At 36.7% G+C, this 22369-nt stretch overlaps 2 protein-coding genes across 3 annotated transcripts; one reads left to right on the top strand and one right to left on the bottom strand.

The window, feature by feature from the left end:
- Positions 1 to 1904: 1904 nt before the first annotated feature.
- On the top strand, positions 1905 to 9924 carry LOC121656935 (myocyte-specific enhancer factor 2D homolog). 2 transcript variants are annotated; one of them, XM_042012177.1, is made up of 3 exons: positions 1905 to 2430; positions 4439 to 4489; positions 4974 to 9924. In XM_042012177.1, exons 1-3 carry the CDS (start codon positions 2363 to 2365, stop codon positions 5407 to 5409), a joined length of 555 nt encoding a protein of 184 aa, XP_041868111.1. In that variant the 5' UTR covers positions 1905 to 2362; the 3' UTR covers positions 5410 to 9924. The 2 variants fall into 2 exon arrangements, with proteins under 2 accessions (XP_041868111.1, XP_041868112.1); XM_042012178.1 differs by lacking the exon at positions 4439 to 4489.
- A 2904-nt stretch (positions 9925 to 12828) lies between these two features.
- On the bottom strand, positions 12829 to 20367 carry LOC121656558. Its single transcript, XM_042011604.1, has 5 exons — positions 20230 to 20367; positions 18718 to 19487; positions 17350 to 17544; positions 17023 to 17245; positions 12829 to 15549 (listed from the first exon to the last, which is right to left on the bottom strand). Exons 2-5 carry the CDS (start codon positions 19385 to 19387, stop codon positions 15357 to 15359), a joined length of 1281 nt encoding a protein of 426 aa, XP_041867538.1. The 5' UTR covers positions 19388 to 19487; positions 20230 to 20367; the 3' UTR covers positions 12829 to 15356.
- Between the last annotated feature and the right edge of the window lie 2002 nt (positions 20368 to 22369).

Genomic DNA, 22369 nt, shown 5'->3' with positions numbered 1-22369 from the left:
AGCAGAACGCAAGATACAGGTCAGCAGAGGAGTATGAAGCAGAAACTTTCACCAGCATGCACTCAGAGGAGATTCATTCATTCATTCGTTCATCCGTCCGTTCGTTCGTTCAGCCAGCCAGCCAGATAGCTGGCTTTCAGATCTTCGTAAACATGAACTCTATGCACATTTGTGTGTTTGTTTCCTTGCAGAACATGTCTGGATAATTTCAGGACTGTGGTTCGTGTTTAAAGATGATTTATTATTTCTGGCCACAGGTGTGCTCTCAGTCCAGACCTTGTACATTTAACAAGTTTTCTTTAGTTCATGATCTTAAAATTTATTTTTGTGGAAAACAAAAACATAATCAGTCATGGCCTCTCCAGCTTTCTGCTGTAATGTGGCAGATTTATTTATTTATTTTTTTTATTAACTGCTTATAAATCCTGTCATAATTAGATACTACTGATTTATCCATTGAAGCCTTTTATTGACAGATTTTCATGTATTTTAGGTGTTAAAAGGTTTCTATTTCACTCTCATTTGTCTGGAGTAGAAAGTACTGTAGACATCAATACATTTAATACGCCAATCACATCAAAATGTGTTAATTCACTGTTAATTACACAGTAATTACGTTGTTACCGAGGATAAATTTTGAATCCAACAAGGTTTTTATCAAACTAACATGACTCAGTAATTTTTCCCTCAGATAATTTCCTCAAAGCTCTGCTCTCCTCTAGCAGCAGGCGTCTTTCAACTCTTTACTTCATTAAGGATGTACATAAAAACAAACAAACAAAAAAAAAAGCGTATTCAGGTTCCGAAGTGTAAAAGACAAAACTATCTCTTTACCACAAAACATCAGAAAACTAAACAACACTTAAACTGGAGCGAATAGATGCCTACTGCTTATGTCATTCTCAGGTAAAGGTTGTGGTTGGACTTTAAGTGTCCAGAGGAAATTTGCAAACCTTAGTCTGTATGGGTTCAGCTTATTTTTCCAATTTCAGCCTCTTCGTCTCTTCGTCTCTTCTCTCTGACATCTTCCTAACTGTGACCCAGAAAGCTAAAATGCATCAGAGAAGATAGGAGGCTTACACTCCAGTAGAAAAAAGTAACATGCAGGTGAATATATAACCAGAGGAATTGGGTTTTGGGTTATTTCCCGTCAATCTAAACTGTCCCACCCACAATATTGCATAATTATATGCTTCACATAATCTAAATGTTGAAGTTGTTAACATACAAATTCACCACCTTTTAAAATGGTCATTGATTAACAAATTGGCAATTAAGACATCTTAATTTCATGTCTTTAAACATATTAATTTCTGTGTTAATGTGGAACACTATTGATTTGCTCAATTTTTGCATGCAGCCCCAAGAGGTCATTGGAGGAACTGATGCTTTGCGACGTTAGTTTTGACTTCATGTTGAAATCTCGATGAGCAAAGGTTGGTGAATGAGGCCCAAAATAAACCGGAGCTTAAGACGACACAGCATGTAGCATGAATTCTTTATGTTGGACAATATTCATGTGCTCCTCTTAGCCCCCAAAATAGGTTGTTTTATATTAAATTAAGTTCAGGAAATTGCAGTTTCCTTAAAATGTCATTAACTTTAACTTTAAATATTTCTGCAGTTTTATGTAGATAGTGAATAACCTGAAATGTGATTCTCAAATTTAATTTAAAGTTTAAATAAAGGCTCATTTTCAGATGGTTAAATTTAGCTTTAATGTTTGTGCGCAGTTTTCCTCTTGCAGCTTTAGAGATAAACACAAAGACTTAAATAGTGGAGCTGATTTACTTCATTTTTTTTAATAGTTACCTGGTTTATTTAACTTTAATTACCATTTCATGCAGAAAATTAACTGTGCTAAAATTATTACAGCAAGCTGAATCTGCTTTAATTAACCATTAAAAAAAAACAGACCAAAAAAAAGTCACCCTTAATTTGCCTTGTAAGCTTTAAAACATTGATCCAGGCCATGCTTGGGTCTGTGGACACAACTTTGTTCAGTTCTTCAAAGACAGTCAGGATTATACTCAGAATTAAGCTTTCCTTTGAAGAAACAAAGCATTATAAAGTCATTTCACTCAATTTTAATGTATTTTAATAATTTTTTTATTAAATTATTATAGAAATGCAACTTGAATTAAGGAAGGTCTTACTAAACCAGAGCAGATGTTTTCACTTTTTCTCCTCCTTTACCAAGGTTTATTACAGAACGCTGAGACGTGTGAGTAGATTAGTAGCCCTTGTATTTTATTTAGTTATTATCTTGAGTATTATTGTGACTGCAGAGCTGCGAGGGTTCAGGCTGGATTTAACATGAGCACCAGATCCTTGAAGTGTATTTTCTCCTCTCGTCCACAGCATGTGGGGTGTGGACAAACAGTGCAGCGAGCTGTCTAGCCAGGTGTCCAGTCTGGCTGCCAATCTGAGGTGAACAGCCACTGCCAGTGTGTGCGTGTGTGAAATGTCATGGCCTTGTCTTCTTTGCATTTAAGGAATTCCGCCTTTAATGCAGCACACATGTTCAGCATGTTTTACTTTAGAGGCTTTAGATGTTTCATTTATTTAGAGACACAATAAGCTTAGCTTAAAATATACATACATATAGTTTTCATAATGACTAGAAGACATAACTTGTCATTAAAGACTTTTTACAGATAGATCATCTTTTAAGGATAAGAAATATATTTTCACCAGATTAAACATTTGAAAAATGTATAGTTACAAGCTAATCCATGTAGCCACCACAGTTTATTTACAGCCTTTACAAATTAGCATTTTAGTGTAACAGTTTAGGTTTTATTTAACCTCAAGATATAACTCGAACACCAGTTTTCAAATTGGCTTTTTATGCAACTTACTTGTGACATAACTCAGAAAGTTAAGCCTGCACTACTCACTTCACAGCTCACATTTTTTTTGAGCCACCAGGCAGGTAAATTACAGCAAAGCCCTCATAGTTCTACATTTTTCCCTGTGGCTAAACCACTGAAGCCCCTTTCAGACATGCGTTGCTTTTCAACAATCTGGTTGCAATTCAGCGTGTCCATGCAATTTTTTAACAAACATCCTGGGTTATCTGACCTATAAATACAGTATGTGCATCACTTTCAACATGTGCACATGCATGAACTGCAGCAGCGACATTAACAGACAGATTTGACACACAAGCAGCTGTTCAGATAATTTCAACAGATCATGTTATAAAATATCACTGTCTACACTGTGATTCTTCACAATTCGCCCTGTCAAAGCCTTTAAGTTGCAGCACCAGCTTGTTTTTATCAGTGTCTCAGTGAAATGAAGGGAAAAAAATTTGCCTGGAGCTGTAGTTTCTGCACACACATAACTGCTGTGTGCTTGTAAGGCTGGTGTTTCTATGACAAAAGGGTGTTATAAGAAAACTGTTATATCCTCTTTTTTACATGCTGTAACAGTGGAACAGTAGTGCAATTAAACCGTTAACTCTGACTGTTTTATAAGCTTAAACATACGAAAATTATATTTTCTGTCTTCATTTACTGCTGCTCTGTTTCATACAAACATTGTACTCTTAGCACGTTAATTTGAAATGACAGAAAGATATGGGATACATGACAAAACTGTGGCTCTACAATACATGTGTAAGGACTTTTATTTTAATAACTTATTTGATTTACTGTCTAGTCTCAGTCGAATTGCAAATTATTGCATGCAGACTCTGGCTCTTTGTCACTTTTTAAAGGAACATCTGCATAAAGCATGAAGTACATTAATGGAAAATTGACCTATGACTGAATGCTGCTGCTTTAACGGGTTGATGAAACCGTGCATATTGTGTGTCTCATGTCTAAAAAGGGCTTTAGTCAGCTAACGTTACACTGTATGCTTTTTTTTTCTTGCTGAAGTCATGTAAATGGCTTTAAATAATCAAACTGCAAATTCTTCACTCGTATTTTATTCTGCATCTCTGAAACATGCACAAATAAACACATGCAAGAAGAAAATCATGAAGCTTAGAATGATAAAAATGCTGCAAATTTGAACAGTAAACAACACAAAACCCTGTGATTTGTATGCATGCATGTTTTTACACTCAGTCTCTTACTTAGGAGGTAAAGCCTAGCCTAGATGTTTATGGTTTTTTTGCAATAACTGTAGCACAGATTTTGATTTTTAATAGCCACTGTACACACACAATGCCACTGTCCTGATGAACACATCTGTATAAATGCTCCGCAAACTGTGTTTGTAGATCAGAAAACAATCTTGTCATGTCTCATTCGTGGTGTGCTGCAAACAAAAATTGTTTCTAAAGAAGAACATTATTGCTGTTGTTTGAAACAAGAAACAAAACAAAAACATGCGTGCAATAATGTTTCACACCTTTCTCCACACATGCCTTCTAATCCACCTGTTCCTTTGGTTTGGGCTCCAACATTTTGTTTTCTTCCCACAGTGTTGGTTCTCCGTCCAACCTGCTCTTGGGTAGAGATGAGTGGTTGGGCCGGTACTGTATCACACTTCCCTTTTCCTGTGTGTCTGTGCGCTTTTGGCTGCCTCCCTCTAAGCATGTTACACAGGAAAGAGACGTAGTTCTGGTTTCTGCCGTGTTCTCTAACATGAGATTATTTTTTGTTTTTTCATTTTGTTTCTTCACATCACAGCTGACTCATTGCACACCACCCTGTCACACACTGATCATTTCATGCTTTCAGGCTGTTCTGTTGATCTTTTGGGAGCAGTTGGGGTGTTACTTCTGCTTTTAAAAGGCTACAACAAAAGATTGTTCTTGAATAATCAAGTGTTGCTTTTTCCTGTTGGTGCTGTGCTCTGTAATGTTGGGTTCTGTCTTGACATGAGTGGCCTTCTTTAAATCATGCGTTTTTGTCTAGTGGCTAAATATTTGTAATTTATTCATTTTTTGCTTTCCTCTTTGTTCCACCCCTTATCTTCCTTCCATTTTTTTCCTGTCTTTGTGAACCTCTTCTCAGACCGGTGACCAACATACATCAAGGTGCCATGCTAACCGTCAACACAAACTCCAGTGTGAGCATAAAGTCAGAGCCTGTCTCACCTGGCCGGGATCGCAGCACCCCCTGTCGTCCTCCATCTTCAACCACGCCGTCCTCAACCTCAGGAGGAGCCATCCTGACCACTCCACCCCAGTACCCTGGCTCACTGCTGTGCCTGGAGCCCCCGACTGGCCGTTCACCTGCAGACAGTGTAAGCAGCAACGCAAGCTCCTTTGAAGGCAGCGATCGCGATGACGCCAGCGCTGCAGGCGGCGGTGGCACAGGTGGAGGTGGCGGCGGTAGTGGTGGAAGCACGACCGGCGGTACCAGTGCTGAGCTCCTTAGGGTGTCAAATGACCCAGAGCAGGAGGGAGGGAACATAAAGCGCATGAGATTGGATGCCTGGGTCACATAGAGGCTCAACCTCTCTGCACCTGCAGTCAAGTTTTGGTGACTCTTAAACATTTAATAACACACACCCACACTTAATGTTAATCCCCCCCACTGACCCCACCCCACTGCCATGTGACACTATCATCACACATCTGCCTCTGTCCAGAATTATACTCCTCGGCTGCGCCACCCAGACTTATGAGGCTTTGCCAAAACACATAAAAACACAAAAATAAATTTAAAAAATCCTCTGGGGATCACGCTCTGATTGAGCAAAAGGTGGCTTAGAGCTCAGCTGGATTTACGTCCCGGGTAGGCCCTTGAGTAGAGGGGGCAGTAGATTTTTAAAGCCTTTTTGCTTGAATGGACTTCTGTATCGTGATTTTTCTTTTGTTAGGAATGAGGAGTTGAGCCTTTTTGTTTTTTGCAATCTGACGAAACCACGTAAACATTTCTTTCACATGGTTTCTGCATCACATTCTCATATTTACACGCCGCTCTTACGTTGTTCACAATGTGATTGGTGGCTCGTCAACCTTATGGGACACCTGCTGCATGACTCGCCACTTCCTGCTCTTTACAATCCAACATCATTTAAATTGTGTGTTGTTCATTCTTCCGTAAGTCACTTTCAAACTGCACTAATGGAAACGACTTGATGTGGGCAAGTTTGAGGACTGAGCGCCTATCTGGCACTAATGGGACTCAGACCGAGTCTTTGTGGGTATTGATAGTGCTGCCACTGTCACCGACCTCATGCAACCAGGCAGTCCCGAGCCCTCAGGTGGCACTCTGTGGCTGTGGAGTCGAGCACCCTGCCAGAGTGCCAATATCAGCTTCTCTTCAAGGGGAAAAAATGCCAAATGCCTCTTGCACACAGTGCAGGAACACTGACACAGGATCAGTCGTACTGTCATGGAAAAGTTGAGAACTAGAAACTGACTACAGGCTTTGTTTAAGCCGTCACTTTGTCCACAGACTGGGTGCTCCTCCCATTCATTCACCTCATCTTTTCTGGATGGAAATTGTTGCAACAGAAATCCAGCCAGTCACTCAGCTTATCACAAGGAGTAGATGCCATCCAGTTTAAATGCATAGGAATTTTATGAGCCTCCTTTTTGTTTTGTTTTGGGGTTTTTTGTTTTGCTTTTTGTTCGTTTTTTTTTTTTTTTTTTTTTTTTTTTGAGTAGGGAAGTGTTTGGTTCCTTCAGTCCAAGTGTTCTTTATCTGTTTGTAATTGGAAATCTGTTTTAAAGGTCCATTAGTCGTCCAGAGGTAGAAAATCTGACTTTGTATAAAAATCACTCCTTATACAAAAGCTTTGATGTCCTCCTTAGCTCTCTATATCTCTCCTTAGCTCTTTGCCGTGTTTCAAAAAGTGAAAGGAAAAGACGTTTTCTATATTTCTACTGCTTCAAGTTGGCGACAAAGTTAAATAGCTTTTCAGCTTCAACAACGTGTATGTACATATGAATATATTTGCATAGACTTTGCTAGGTATCCCTAAAAACAAGCAATGTGTTAATTCTCAGTGGATCTGTTTGCATATATGAGTGTGAATTTGATATGTTTCGAGCTACGGTGCAGGAGTTACGCCACACTCTGTAGTGTTGGTGAATCTGACTTGGTTTTAGTAACCCTATTTTATTCTAGTGTTGATGGTGTGCGCACTTTGTCTCACTCACAGAGGCCTGCTTGGTTGTGGTGTCATCATATTCTCTTGCCACACTTTTTTAAAACCCTACAATTGAAGGTAAATTGTACACAGTGATGTAAACTCATTATTATTATCATTATTATTATTATTATTAGGACACTGCCATTCACATATATTGTAGTTATAGAGATAAAAATACACTTTGAATTGAGTGTATTGTATAAAATATTTTCCACATTAAGCAGACAGATATGCCCATTTCCCCTTTTTGAAATTAAGTCAATATATTTCAAAGATTTAATTGTCTAAAAAAATATTCAAGTTGGTGTACGAGTGTGTTATCCCATTTAATTATAGATCATAGTTTCTCTTGATTGCCTGACCTTTTTTTCTTGAGACAATACTCAAAAGTGCACACTAATGTGTCAGTTCATGCTGACTTTAAAGTCAGCGTATGTGAGGCAGCTGCTTAATTTATAGATGCAGTCAGAAGCAGCCTGCAAACCACAGTTCTGTACCGTGGTTTGTTGGTGAGGACGACACGTTAAAAGGCTGTGTTGTTTGCCACGATCAAATAAAAGTGGAGAGCGTTTCACTCTAAGTTCAGGATTGAATATCGCATTCAACAAGCTAATGTTGAAGTAAATTTGAACCTTAAAGGGATTTTAATATTACCGAAATGTTATTTGCTTTCTTGCCCAGAGTTAGATGGCAAGGTTGGGAGCTCGAGTTTTATTTGTGTGAAGAATATGAAGCTTTAGACAGAATCTAGTTTACCCTCCTAAGAAACTGCTCACTCTGCTCTGTCCAGTGCCAACACAGCTCATGGGCTGGTAAACATCAAGCTTATTAAATTATGTCCAATAGTAATTGATTAGAAGTGAAACTGATAAGAAGAATCAGAACATTTTCACATTTATTAACTTTTAACTCCATTTGAGTTGCCAATCTAAAAGCAATAAAAAATAATAATAAAAGTAGGAAAAATCTAATAGTAACCTCCAAAAGTACAAAACAAACAAAAAAAAAAACACAAAACATTATAATTAATTTGGATTTGCAATACTTAACTGCACCAGTACTGACATTTAAAAACAAAAATTATATTCATTTTAATATTTAATTTTTGTTCAGATATTTGTTTATAATGTAATGTGACTGCAATTTACTTCTCATCATGTGTGATTTCCTTTTTACTCTTTTACTGACCAAGTTTCTCCAGTTTCTTTCAATGTGGTATTTTAAAAGTAATTTTGGGGCCTAAAAAAGGGAAACAAAAGCCACAACAAATGGGGCTAACGATGGATTTTTTTAGTTATTATATTTTCTGTATGTGTTGCAATAATATTATAATTTTTTATTTTTGTGCTGCTTCTGTGACAGAACAAGCAAACCTCAAAACAAATCTGATAGAACTAAAAATGTAGGTCACATTTTCACATGTAGCAGCCAGGTTCAAGTGAGTAAACTAATCTGAACTTATCAGATGGTGGAAGATGATACTCATGGATTTAATAAACAGTATTTATTACTGACCTTGAAACTGAAACCAGTTGCCTGAACCAGATATGAAAAACCAACAACAGAGACCTTCATGTTTTACTCTAAACTATGCGACTCAGTTGAATCAGTTGATTTGTTTGCAGACCAAGACATAACATCTATTAAATTCATAAATGATTGTTTATTCTCTTCAGTTTAAAATAATTTTAATACGTTAGTCTTACTGCAGCTTTAGTTGTGCTGACTGTCAGGTTTTGTTGTTTTGGACAGAGCTGGGATGGCTGTTTCTCCAGGTTTCTATACTAAGCTAAAGTAAGCAAGCCTTCTTCTTCAGCTTCAAATTTACTGTTTACACAAGAGTGAACTTTTAAGCTCTCAGCCAGAAAACAAAAAGTGGTCCAGACAGAGACAAATAACAATTTCATTGCCTTTTTTCCCACCCTTTTACACATAATCTCCATAGCAACTCTTTGTGGTTGCTGATGGTTAACTGAAATGTGACACCACTCCGATTGGCTTTGTCCATGTACAAAAAAAAAGGTTCTCTGTCCAATCTAGCAGTGTAGTCAAGAGACAATCTATATGAGCAACATGATAAAACCTGCACCCCTGTTACTTGTTGTGTACAATGTTTTTTAGAATCTCACTATTTTTGGATTAATTTGTGCTGGTGACAGTTCCATTGTCTACTATTACTATGATATTATTATGGAGCTTTTCTTTTATTGCTATTTTGTGTAGGATAGCCAACTGTTTTTATTTCCTCTCTTCTTTTATCTTCCTTATCATAAACATACAGTACTGGTTTCCTTTTTTGAAACAACTTGCTGAAAATTGCACGATCAGTTCTTGTGGTATTAGCAAATGCAATGAAGGAAATACCAGTTAAATGCTGCAATTTTAATCAAGATATAGAATATATTTATAACAATGGGACATAACTGAAATTAGTAAATCATGAAATTTGAAAAAAACAAATGCATGGGATACAGGTAACAAAAAAAGCTTATGTTACATACAGTAATGATAAGGACATGCGTCACAAATGAGTTCTAAAACAGCTCAGAATAATGTAGCATATGAAATACTAAAGATGAGATTTATAGCTAATATATTGTCGAGCTGGTGTGCTTTGGGTTTTATTGTAAAGAAAATATTTCTTTTTGTTGTTCTTTTCTTTTCTTTTTTTTTTTTGAGAATGATATACATTTGTGTATATTTTCATATACAAAGTATGCACTGATATGTTATTGAAATTCTATACCGCTTTTACAAAAAAGTGTTTGTTGTACCAAAGTATCCAAGTTCCTTGAAACCTTATCCTTTTTGCGTATGTTTTACCGTATTTTATATATTAAATAGACAAATTGAGTGAAATGAATCAGAATCTGTGGTTTATTTTCTGGTTGTAACAGCAGTGCTTGGGTATGTTTTTCTCGGATCTCCCCTCTTCATCCTCAGTTCATTGTTACAGCTACACAAGCTTCACTTCACACATTTGGTGATAACTAGACAGCTAAATTTAGCTGATCTCTCATGACCCGTTTGGATAAAAGCTGCAACAACAAATGAAATAAAGAAGGTTTTTTAATGGTACTAAAAAGTAGATTTTCATCCTGTTATGAAACTATTTTGCATTACATTGTTTTGTTTTTCTCTCGACTGCTTTTCATTTAAAGCACATTGATCAAAGAAGTCCAGAAAGGTTAATAGAAATTTTACTTTAAGTAACAAATTCATGAAGTACAGATTGTGTTTAGCTAACAAAGAAGAGCTTTTACATAAAGAAACTTGTGTTTAGTAAATTTCTCTTCTTTATTGATACTAATTGGTGTCTAGTCACCTTTACAACAAGGTATAACTTCAATGTTTTGGTATTCGTTCTTGTTTTGAGATAAAAGTGCTGCTAAGTGTGTGCCAGTCACAGGTGTATGACTGGCACTTCACTGAGAGACAGACATATTTGCATGAGATTTTGGAGCCAGTGGTGATCCCAAATTTCCAGAATCTGGGACTTAGCTCCTTTTTCCAGAATGACAAAGCTCTCCCACACAAGCCAGAATCATCCCAGAATACCTCCAGAATTTGGGAGTGGAGAGGATGGAAAAGCCTGCCGTGAGTCTGGACCTCAACCCAGCTAATCATTGTAGGATCATCTTTGAGACGTGCTGTTTGTGTTAGAGCAGGGCTCCTCAGTCCTGGTCCTCGGGGGTCAGTGTCCTACAGGTTTTTAGAAGTTTCCCTGCTATTATACACCTCCCTCAAATTAACGAGTAATCAACAGACTTTTACAAGTCAGGTGTGTTGCAGCAGGAAAACTTCTAAATGCTGCAGGATGGCCCACGAGAACTGGGACTGAGGATCCCTGAGTGACCAACAGAAGCACACTGGTCGATCTTCAGCAACTTCTGGTTGAGGAACGGAGGTCATCATATAGCTAAATGTGACCATCATGAGGAGATGCAAAGCTACTGTGGGTGTGTATGGATCTTCCAGACACCAGTGGAGTGTAAAAATCTCCTTTTTCTCATCACTGTGGAAGAATGCAATCATCCAATCCACAAAGCAACTCAAACAAGGCTGAATACCAACAGGAGAATATATATCCACACATTTAGCTGTGTTGCTAATGATCCTTCCAAGTTTATACGCTGCTGTGAAGGTGACTAATCAGGCTTTTCAACAACATATAATACAACACAAACTGGTATTAGAGAGAAGAAATAATCAAATATTTAAAAATCACAATGTGAAAAAAAAGTGATATTATATTGGAGAAAATAACCTATATTGTCTCTGGAAAGGAGTTAGAAAATGTCTGGAGACCTTTCATAAGAGTTTCTGAAACCAATGAAAATTACTTGGCTGTAACTTTTTTTTACGGAGGGATTTTATTTGCTCAGTCAGGGTGAGTGTTAAAGCGTTGGAAATGTCAAAACATTTGAATAAATATACTCAAGACCAAGTAATATCTTTAACTTTTATAAAACATTTTTCTTCTTACTTTTAGGTTTCTGTAAACATGACCAGTGTGCTTATAAGTCATGTTTCGTCATATTAAATTAGCATCTTCTCCAAAAAAATTTTTAATAAAAAACTGCTCTGAATAAAATAAATAAAATAAAATGTCTGTGTTAGAAGTGTTGCTGGTAAGATCAGAATGTAAAACAAAAGCTAGCAAATGCAGGAGCTTTTTGGCTTTCCTAACATTTGAGTGCAGTTTTAGTTTGGATTTACTGAAATTCTTACTCAAGTCACAACAGGCCTTGTGCTGGAAAAGACTGAAAAGTGATGGGTGTGTGCACATACAGTTTGCACAAGATCAGTTAGGGGGTAAACAGATAAAACAGTACACACATATCTACTCAAATGAATGGACAGAAGTATTAAACATGCACTTCCATCAGCTTCTGTCCATATTATTGTGTGTAGATGATAAACTATTAAACATTTAGCATATATTAACAGGATGAATAAGTAGGATAGACAACACTGATCTGCTAATATTTAGCCTGTTGATTCAGTAATTTGAGCTACATTATTGAGCAATAACTAATGGTCATACAAAAAAATAAAAAAAAAAGGCAAACGAACAAAAAAAAAAAAACCTGCAAGGACCTAAAAGTGAACTGCACTATAGAGAATTATGAAGTCCATGAAGAGAAAAACCTTTTAAGAAATCTTTACTGAAGAGATTACTCTGTCTTGAAATGAATCATATTGTAGAAAATCAGCAATATTTCAGCTGTGCCTTTTACGTGGGTGATTTTTGAGAAATCCACCATGTAAGTGGCCATTACGAGATAAAAGATAAGCAGCCTATTGATTTGTTACGTTTATTTTAATGTAGTATGAAGTGGAATGGCAAGTGGTGCAATAGCAGCAAGAGAAGAGAAACGCAGTGATTCTCAAACTGGTGGATTGGCCTCATCCGAGGGAATACCGCAAATACTAGAGGGTTATAGATGAGAAAGATCAGAAACATGGAGTAAAACAAAATCAAGTATGATAGATAAAAAAAAAACCTGTAGGGATTTGATTTGTTTGCCAAGTTTTCACTTCAGCAGTTTTGAAGAATAATTTGTGCCTCTTAAGACTTTTTGTCCTTTCTTTTCTAGGTTTAATGTAGCTGAAACCTACCTCATGTTCCAAACTCACCTCTTGAACTTTGCATTTTCTTTCACATCCAACCCCTTCTGTACTGGACAGTTGATCAATGAGCTATAGTGCAGTCCCCTCCATCAGTCTTTACATCTGAATCATCAGCTGCTACACTGTTCAGCATCGTGTTTCATAAAGCTTTATTTAACTAACTCAAAGCCCAAATATTGATATTTGCTTTTCTCGCCATTCAGACTGCAATATATATTTATATCCTTCAAAAGAAAGAAGAGATTCTACCAAAATAGCCTCGCAGTTTATGCTGCTGTTAAAGACTTTGATCAATAAAACAAAGAAGCATTCAACAGTCTCAGTTATAAATACCTCTTCGAGTTCCACATAGCATCAGCAGGAAGTCATAGATACAACTTGATGCTAACAATTTAAGTAAATAATTTTTTCTTTCCTTTTCATACTTAGATGAAAATCCAAAGAAGGAAAATGAAGGGAAAAATGTTCCATTATCCATTCATTAATCCAATAAAAGAGATAAAATAATAGCTCATTGATCACACATTAGACCAGGGATCCGCATTTCCTGGCCCCCGAGGGCTGGATTGAGGATCGCTGCATTAGACATTATGCTCTGGTCATACAGAAAATGCAAAACAGACCAGAGACTGACACTGAATTTGCTATTTATCATACTTGTGAGAACTGACTACTTTGCAAGTGGAAAATGTGCGAAAATCACAACATACCATAATAACCTAATTTAATGCATTGACATTAGCTTTTACAATTAATATATAATAAATGCAATATAAAAAAAAATCCATAAGTTCTGAATTTGTATGATCATACGACAGCAGTTGGGCTGATAGGTAATATGTTGCTATGGAGACTGAGTCGGATGCCAGGCAGCAACATAAATCCCATTTTATATTTAATATTTTGTAAAATATGGTGACTTCAGTATTTCATTTACTTTTTATTCTATATCCCTGGATGTATGTGTATCTCATAATCAGGATGGGGAACGTGCGTGCACCAGGATCCTAGAATTCAAGCCCTCCACCTAAACGGAAAATAAACACATGCCTTAAAAAAGAAAACGTAGGCTCAGTTTGCAGCACTCAGTAACTTCCTGGACGTGTGCACTGCGAAAGGAATAAACAACAGATCTAAACTTGCCTGAAAATCAGAAGATTTAAAGACTACTTCAGTATCATAGAAAGTTTTTTTTAGATATAAAATGCACAGTAGAATATTACTCTGTACATCAAAAACAGCAAACTTGACTTTCCAAAATATAAACATGTCAAATGGGTCTAATGTTGCTGCCCACGCTCAAACCATGTATCCATGGCAACGTTATTCTTGATGTTTCTTGCAAACGTATAAACCTGTTAACCAAAATGAAGAGTGCAAATGCAATCAAGCTCTGGGTTCAGTTCACTGCTGACCTGTACTGCACATTATTTGACTTTTTTTCCCCCCAAATTGTCTCAGTCTCCCTCGCTTCTTTAAAATTAAGGTGTAAAATGCAATGCCTTGACGTTGGTAGTTAAGCTTGTATTTATAGCTGGGTATAAATACAAGTACCACCAGTGCCTCAACATTACTAGCTGCAAGTTTATCATTTGCAAAACAAATATCCCAATCATGTAAATCAGGCAGATAAAACATCAAAACCAAATTTAGCCCCGTTTACACTTCCTTTTTTTTGCTTTAGCATAAAATCCAAAGTGCAAGAAACATCATCTCATCACATCTAAAAATAAATCAAACAGCTGTTTAAGATTCCTGAATGGAAGATGAAAGGTACCAAATTAAAACAAACAGGCCATGAGAATTTTTTCCTTATTAAATGAAAAAAAAAAGGAAAAAAAAAAAAATCAAGACTTTGTAAACTTAAAGACATCTTAAATTTAAATCTTGTGAAAACTGTTTCCTAAACAACGGTCAAAGAAAATACTAGAATGAATACTATTCAAGTATAACACAGTTTATAGTCAGCATTCAATATATTTACAGAAAATTTAGAAATTTATACTGAAGCTTTTTTTCCCCCTTTTATTGGCAGTGCTGTTTGTCATCCCCAGAAAAATATTTAGGTTTCACAAATAGAGAGTGGGGTTTTATCTAGTACACGACACACCTTTGTATTGATTTCTGGTTAAATTGGGTCATTAGTGCAGTTTAGTTCTGAGGGCATGTTCACACTCAACCAGTTCACTTTGATGGAAACGTTTTATCTGACTGGACCATTTTGAAGAAGCTTGAATGGCATCATCCGAATCTTGGTGTGCAGCAGACAAGTGGACCAAGGCTACTTGAAAAAGTGGGTCTCACTGTGGTCTGGCTGACGTCAACGCAGCAAAGACCTGAGACATAAAATACACAGTATTTGATTTTTTTTTCTTGATATTGAAAAGAAATGACGATATTTCAGCTACATAATTAAACCCTGAGTTTTTTTTGGCTGAGCTGTAAACAGATACACTAACTGCTCATCATTTCTAATCAAGTAGCTCATTACAAACTGTGCCTGCTGTTACCATGGCACCCACGAGGGTCTTCAAAATCAACGGGGACTGAATTTTTTGAGGGTTACAACTTTAAAAGAAAGAAAATAACAAACAACTCTGGTTGTGTGTGATGTGATGAGTTTTGACAGCTTCTCGCTGCTTTTTGAACACCACTCTTTAACCCCACCAGCGCTGCTTTGGGGGAGGTGCAGTCGTGGGCGGCGCCACATCAAAAACAGAATCCTGTCCCTCAGATGAGCACACGAAATAGAGATTGGCGCCCAGCATGACCAGTATGGGGAAGAAGGAGAAGGCGAAGCCGAAGCCCCTGATGGTACTGCCAAAAGAGAGGCAGAGCCAGTAGATCAGCCTGCAGCACAAAGATATCATGTTAGAGACCAACAAGAGGCTGATGAGACTCCTTTCTATTCTCTGCACATTAACAGTCAACTGGATTTAGATAAAGTAGCTCTAATCACTATTCACATCAGCCTTTTCAGCAGCTTCTTCACACTTTTCATCAGTTTTTCTGAATGAAACACTTGATGATTCAGAGCTGGATTATTAACTTAATGAATCATCCTTATTTTCTCGCATTATATATTTGTTTCTGCCCGAGAGTCTTTTCAGAGCCCACAATGACAACAAAAAACTTGATGCAGACATTCAAAAGTCTGTTTTTGTACATCTCAGTATCACAGATAAATAGTAGATAGATTACACAAAATGTTACTGGCTTTGATAAAGCAAGTCCTATCGATTATGATTATTTTTAAAGTATAACCCTGTGAAAATGTTCAACTGTCAAAGATCAGAAATCAACAGGTGCATTAGTCATGAGGAGGCAGATGACAGGCTTGAATGACTGTTTTACTGTCTGACAACAAGCAATGAGCAAAGTTACAAGACTTATCACATAAGTTAAACATTTACAGACGCCTTCATTCTTGCCCGCTGTAAGTAGTTTAGATAATGTGCTTTAACTGGAGACTTGTTCTCATCCTTCCTGGATCATTAGTGATTTTTCAGTGCAGGGTCATGTTTGCATATCTCAGGCTCTCTTCATTAAAGACAGAGTGTTAGCAACAGTAATTACTTATCAAGCTGAAATGATCAAATTTAGATACAAGACTTTTTTTTTTATACGCTAACAGTTTGAAAAGAAAGTGTGTACATTGTGTAAGCCATAACTCATTTATCTGAGGACAAATAGATGCCTATGAGATATCTGCTAAAAATGAAAGCCGTAACCTTAACTTAAGTTGATTTATTTGTCTTAGAGATACTTATATATTCTGGAAATATAAAGTCTAGTTTTAACAAGTCATTTTCTGGTGTTGCCTTAGTGGCTACTAGTTTAAATATGCTCATTTTGGGATTTTGGGAAATGTCAAAGTTCAGCTTTACAGCTGCAGGCATAGTTGTGGACATAAAACTTAATCACATTTAGCTTTTTAAGAATCAAACAAAAGCTAATTCATAAAAGATTAAGACATTCAAATCAAATATGCAACCAAAAATGTGACAGCTGAAGTGACCTCATGCATTGACCCCGTTAGACCAGCTGGACCGTTCTGCATGGAAGTTATTGTTTGCAACACATTACTTTTTTTTCTGAAGAAATATGCATGGGCTTAAAGGCAAAGGTAATAATAATAATAATAATCCACCCTCCCTATGATCCCACTTTTAAGCAGGTCAACACAGGAAAATTTGTGTTGCAAACGAAAACCTTAAATAGAAATCTGAGTCTCAATCAGAATAATTCCAACCAACCAGACGCCTCTTTCTTTCCTTAATATCCTGAACACTGTCAACACGGTGCTGATAGAAGGAGACATACCTGCCAAAAACAAATATGATGGTGAGCAGTGGCACCAGTTTAACCAGGTCCTGGCTGACGTATGTTGCCATGACAGCCAGCTGCAGGAAGTAGAAGAGGAAGAGAGCCAGGGATTCGTTGACGTAGTGCCAATGTATGATCACTTCCTTGTTAACTAATTTACTCTGATAGAGGGGGTTCAGGGAACTGTGACGCAGCCGTGCCATGCCCTGGACCACCACACCTGCAGACAGGTGCAGGTTATTGCCTTTTTGGTCATACATCAAGCACAGCTTTCAATGCACACTTAAAAAAAAAAAAACAAAAAAAAAAACATGGAGGTCTCACCGAGCAGGATGGGGATGATGGCGAAGAACGAGCAGCGCAGAGTGTACAGCACCCTGAGGGGGGCGCTCTCCAGCAGGGGCGAATCAAAAGGAAGCCAAGCGTAACCTCCCCAAACCAGGAGAGGAAAGAAAAGCCCTCCAGCCGCCACCGCTAAAACCAGCCTCAGTTTCTCACTGCAAAAATGCTCACACACATCTGAGGAAAAGAATAAAAGTTTATGTTTATTCATTTCTTTATTTCCCTTAAGTAGTGTAAAAATATAACAAACTGTTTAACTTAACAGAAAGATGGCAGCAGAAAAATATGACAAAAGCATCATTTCTCACAAGACAAAATTAATGAACAATGAAAAAAAAGAGCCTTATATTGTCCTGTTCAATCATAAGTACAATTAATTTAAACTGGCTTACATGTGTAATATGTGTGTTATTGTGGATAAAAGTTGCATATTAACAGGAATCAAAGTTTGAGGATTTTTAATTAAAAAAAAAAAATAACAATGATGTTTTTTCTGAAATCACTATCTTTATGTCCACATGCAAATAAGGCTTATAAAAGAGAAAACATGACAGATAAGACACAGCTGCTGGTCACATGATGAGGCAACAGCAATCTGTTCATTATTTATGGGCTCAAAGTTTTACTAAAGTGGATTGTCAGTGGATTACAAGCAGACCTTTCATATGGGTTGTTTCTACTCTGTATTGCAAGAGTTTTTGCATCAATCAAATCACAAGAATCTCAGCTTTTTTTGATGACTTTTTGCATGCGTACCTACTGGCTGGCCATCAGCAGAGGAAGTGGACCGTTCTGTGTCAGCCAACAGAACAGAAAAACTTCTTAATATCATTATATAGCATTATAGGGGTCAGGAGAATATTGCTCCTTACAAATTACACCTTATTGTAAAGGTGACTAATCAGGGTTTCCAATTATGTAACATACAACACCAACTGACATAACAAATGGGAAAAAAATAATCAACTAAAAACAAATGTCCTTACTTTTTGTGCTTAGTTTATATTTGTAGTTTAAATAATCAAATTTATGACTGAAAACAATAATGATTGAAAAAGAGTTGGTGCAAAGTTGTTGCTCATTATTTCTATTAACTCCAAATACAGATACTTTTTAGGTTTTGTTTTCATCTTCTTTTACTTATTTATCCAAATATCCATAAATATGTTCCTACTTATATTATTTCTTTATCTTGTAAATTGTTAGTGGTTATAAATAAACTTTCATATGAATATAACAAGCACTTTTTTCCCCAAAATTTGTTTTAAATAAAATGCAGACATAAAAAAAGACAATAGCTATGAATCCAGCTGTTCATAATTTTGGATCCACATTCTGTGTGATACTCACAGTACTTGTCATCCTGCTCCTCCCAGTCTGGGTAAAACTGTGCAGCCGAGTCAGGCTCCATCTTCGGCTCGTTCTCCATCTTTTTGTCTGTAAAGTACGTTCTCTCTTCAGGTGCATCTTTACCAGATGGATTCACAATCATGACATGTGGGGTGAAACCCAAAGCAGGCTTCTCTGAGATCCACTCCTCATCCTCTTCTTCCTCTCCCTCCTTCTCATCATCTGCGAGTGAGCCGTCGCCTTTACTGCCCTGCTGCACCTCAATTTCATCCTCCGTCCACCTCTCACCCTCAGGCATGCTCTCTCTCCATTTGGCTTTGCTCCTCATGTCACTCTCTGCTTGGCTCTGCTTCTCCGACAGGTCTTGGCTGCCTTTGCTGATCCCTGCGTCCTTGATCTCCAGCCCTGAAACGCCATCACCCTGGTCCAACAGGAGCTTCTTGCCTTGGTCTCCTGGCCATGGTAAAGTGCTTGGCTCCAGATGAGCAGAACTTGTCACTTCCTCCTCCTCCTCCTCTTCCCCTTCATCTGTTATCTCCTTCACCTCTTCACTACTAGGGCTGTGTTTTGGCTTTTTACTTCCTTCTATTTGTGGGTCTGCAGTTGGACCAGAAGGTAAAATTGCAACCTCCTCATTTAAATCAATGACTACAGCACCTTGCCCAGACATTATCGGTTCTGGGAATTATATTTTCTCTCTTTTCTGTCTATATCTGCATAACAAAGGTTTACTGTTAACAAATGGAAGCCATTTTGAAAAGGTGATTTTCCTGTTAGGAAGAGGGGAAAAATTTTTTCAAAACAATATTGTGCACCACATTCAGCTTCACAAAAACATCAAAGTTCAGTGTTTATCATGGGTGTGTTATCTTATATGGCGTGTCTTTCCCCCGTCACAGTCCAACATAGTTCATACAGTATGTTTGACTTTCTGAAGCTCTGATTTGTCTGACAGAAAAAAAAAAACATTTAAAACCTCTTTTAAAGATTCCAATAAAGTACAACGTTTGCTTGATTAAACTGTTAAGTAAAGAAGAAGAAAATGTACTTGTAAATAAATAATAAAAAAAACAATAGATAGTGGACTGAAAACCTGGAAATATGTCATATTTCTGCGATTTTCTCGTGTAAAAACAAAGAAAAACATCCTTTGCTAAAAATCTTTAGCAAGGGCTCCAATGTTTATGAAATGACTTGCTTTGCGTGATCAAGGTTCAAACCCACACGTTAACAATAAGATAATTCCTGAATTTAAATACCCTGCTTTAAAAACGATGAAAGTTTGTGAAGCAGATGATTCTCCAAACTTTCTGTTTTAGTCTAATATTGTCCAAAAATATGAATTTCTCCGACATCACAAACTGTTCTCACACTGCGTCTTATGACTTTAATGAAGGCCTGCGGAGCCGCGAGGAATGTGGTCTCAGGGTGAAGCTAAAACGTGTTCAACTCTCTTCTTACCACAGAGTCACTGTCAATAAATATTATTAAACGTTAATAATTCTGACGTACCTGGTTTTCCTTTGGTCGCATCACCGAAACATCTCAGCTTTGTGTTCAAGCGGTTAGCTAGTTGTTTCTCACTGGTAAAGTTAGTTACCTGGCAGGTGGAAAGGCTGTCACTAAATCAACTCGTTAACCAGAGCAGAGCAACAGCGAGGAGGTATCACTCTGATGTTTTTTTCAGTACACTAAAAACGTCAACGCTAACGTAACCCATGCTCAAAGTTGACGTCATTGTAGTCGTTTCCTCTGGTCGAAAAACGACTAGGAGCTAACTCGGCATATAAAATTTTTAAGATACAATAAACAAACAAAAAACAAACAAATAAATAAAATGATACTTTATGCAGTTTGAAAACCAGAAATAATTTAATAAAACTTTCTCTTTACCTTACCAAGCTCACTATATACCCCCCCCCCCCCCCCCAAAAAAAATTTAAGTTACGTTTATAACACATATTAAACTACCCCATACTATATTAATCAGGTATACACTTTTGCTTTTAATGCTTAAAAAACAAAACAAGACAAAAAACTAAATTCCCAAAAAACAATGCAATTATGAACTTCTATGAAAAAAAAACATACAAATATATCTATAAAAAAAGACTAAAACCTTACCCTTCAAAATGTGAGAGGGGTCATTTAATCATTTAATATTTAGGTGCAATTTATAAGGAACACTAATGTAAAACTAACACAGGAATCCTGCAATTTCATGAAGTTTCTAATGCTGAATTTGTGATTATAACTTAAAGAACCGTGTTTTCATTTTGGCTCCAGTTTGTGCTGCTGTTTTTGCTGACTTTGCAACCAAAGCTTTGACTTTAATATCAGATGATTCAAATTTAGTTGGTGAAATAATCAAAGCCAAAATCAGACTATAGCAAATTATAAAAACGATAAAAAACCATGCAGAAATGATGATGGAAATATGACATCTCAGCTGTTTTTAAAGAGGTGAGGGAAATTATCAGATCATATTATTTAGGTCTGCTTATTCTATGTAATATCTGTTAATGGTTTAATAAGATCAGAGTGATATTTATATTTTATTTCTTCACCAGTGATTCTTCTATTGCTACTCAGTTTCTGATCCCAGCTCAAATGTATTTGTATGGCATTTTAAATCACATGAATCACAGAAATGAGTATGGAAATAAATTCAAATTTAAGATTAAAGGGGTTTAAAAGTACAGATATGACATCATGTCAACATAATAATCATAAAAAAAATCATACAAGCTGTTGCTGAGTTTACATGACTCAAGTTATTCATTTAAAAAAATCTGTTACAATTTATTTAGACAAAAAAATAAATATATAAAAATAAAAATGCACTGATCTGGTTCGTCCTAAACAGAATGAATATTCCCTAAGGCTACAACAGATGGTGTAAAACTTGTAAAAAATCATTTAGTTGGTCAAACACAATCGTAAACACAGTCTGATTGCATCTCTTGTCAAAAACAGAAAAATTAAAAAGTGTCACACACTCAAGTTTATGTATCTTCTTCTAATATTAATAAATATGTCAGACTTCTTAAAACTAAGTGCTACATGACAGTTGTGCTATGCTCTCCCTTTTTATTAATTATAGCAACCATGTGGCGGCATTATTCGATGGCTGCCTCCTCTGGGATTCAAATATTTACTAGAAAACAATCATCCAGAAATGTAGCCATTTAAATTTTATTACAAGCCTTGAGCCCCCTAACTCCTGTGTTGTGGGTGATGAAGGCAGTATTTTGTTCATGCTATAAAGTCTACTCGAAGGCAAGTTCTGTCCTAGAGAGTCACAGTCCTATAGTTTTTAGATGTTTCTAACACAGCTGATTTCAAATTAAATGGACCCAACAGCTGATCAAGTTCTGCTCAGTGACTCATTAATTTGAATCAAGTGTGTTGAAACAGGGAAACGTCAAAAGAATTTGCAGGACTCCGGCCATCAAAGACCAAACTTGCCCAACCCTGACTTAAACTTACCTGTTAATATCTATATATAAAAAATGATCCTTATCTTCTCCAAATGCAGTCATTTTATTCTTCACTTCAATTAAAATAGCAGTTTTAAACACACAGCTACCCAGGAAAATGTCCCATCATTATTGAAACTCCATCATTAATAATTTTAAGAGTTGTGGGTCAA

The sequence above is a fragment of the Melanotaenia boesemani genome, chromosome 17, assembly GCF_017639745.1.
Source record: "Melanotaenia boesemani isolate fMelBoe1 chromosome 17, fMelBoe1.pri, whole genome shotgun sequence".
Lineage (NCBI taxonomy): Eukaryota > Metazoa > Chordata > Actinopteri > Atheriniformes > Melanotaeniidae > Melanotaenia > Melanotaenia boesemani.
This window is presented reverse-complemented; position numbering and strand designations above follow the sequence as displayed.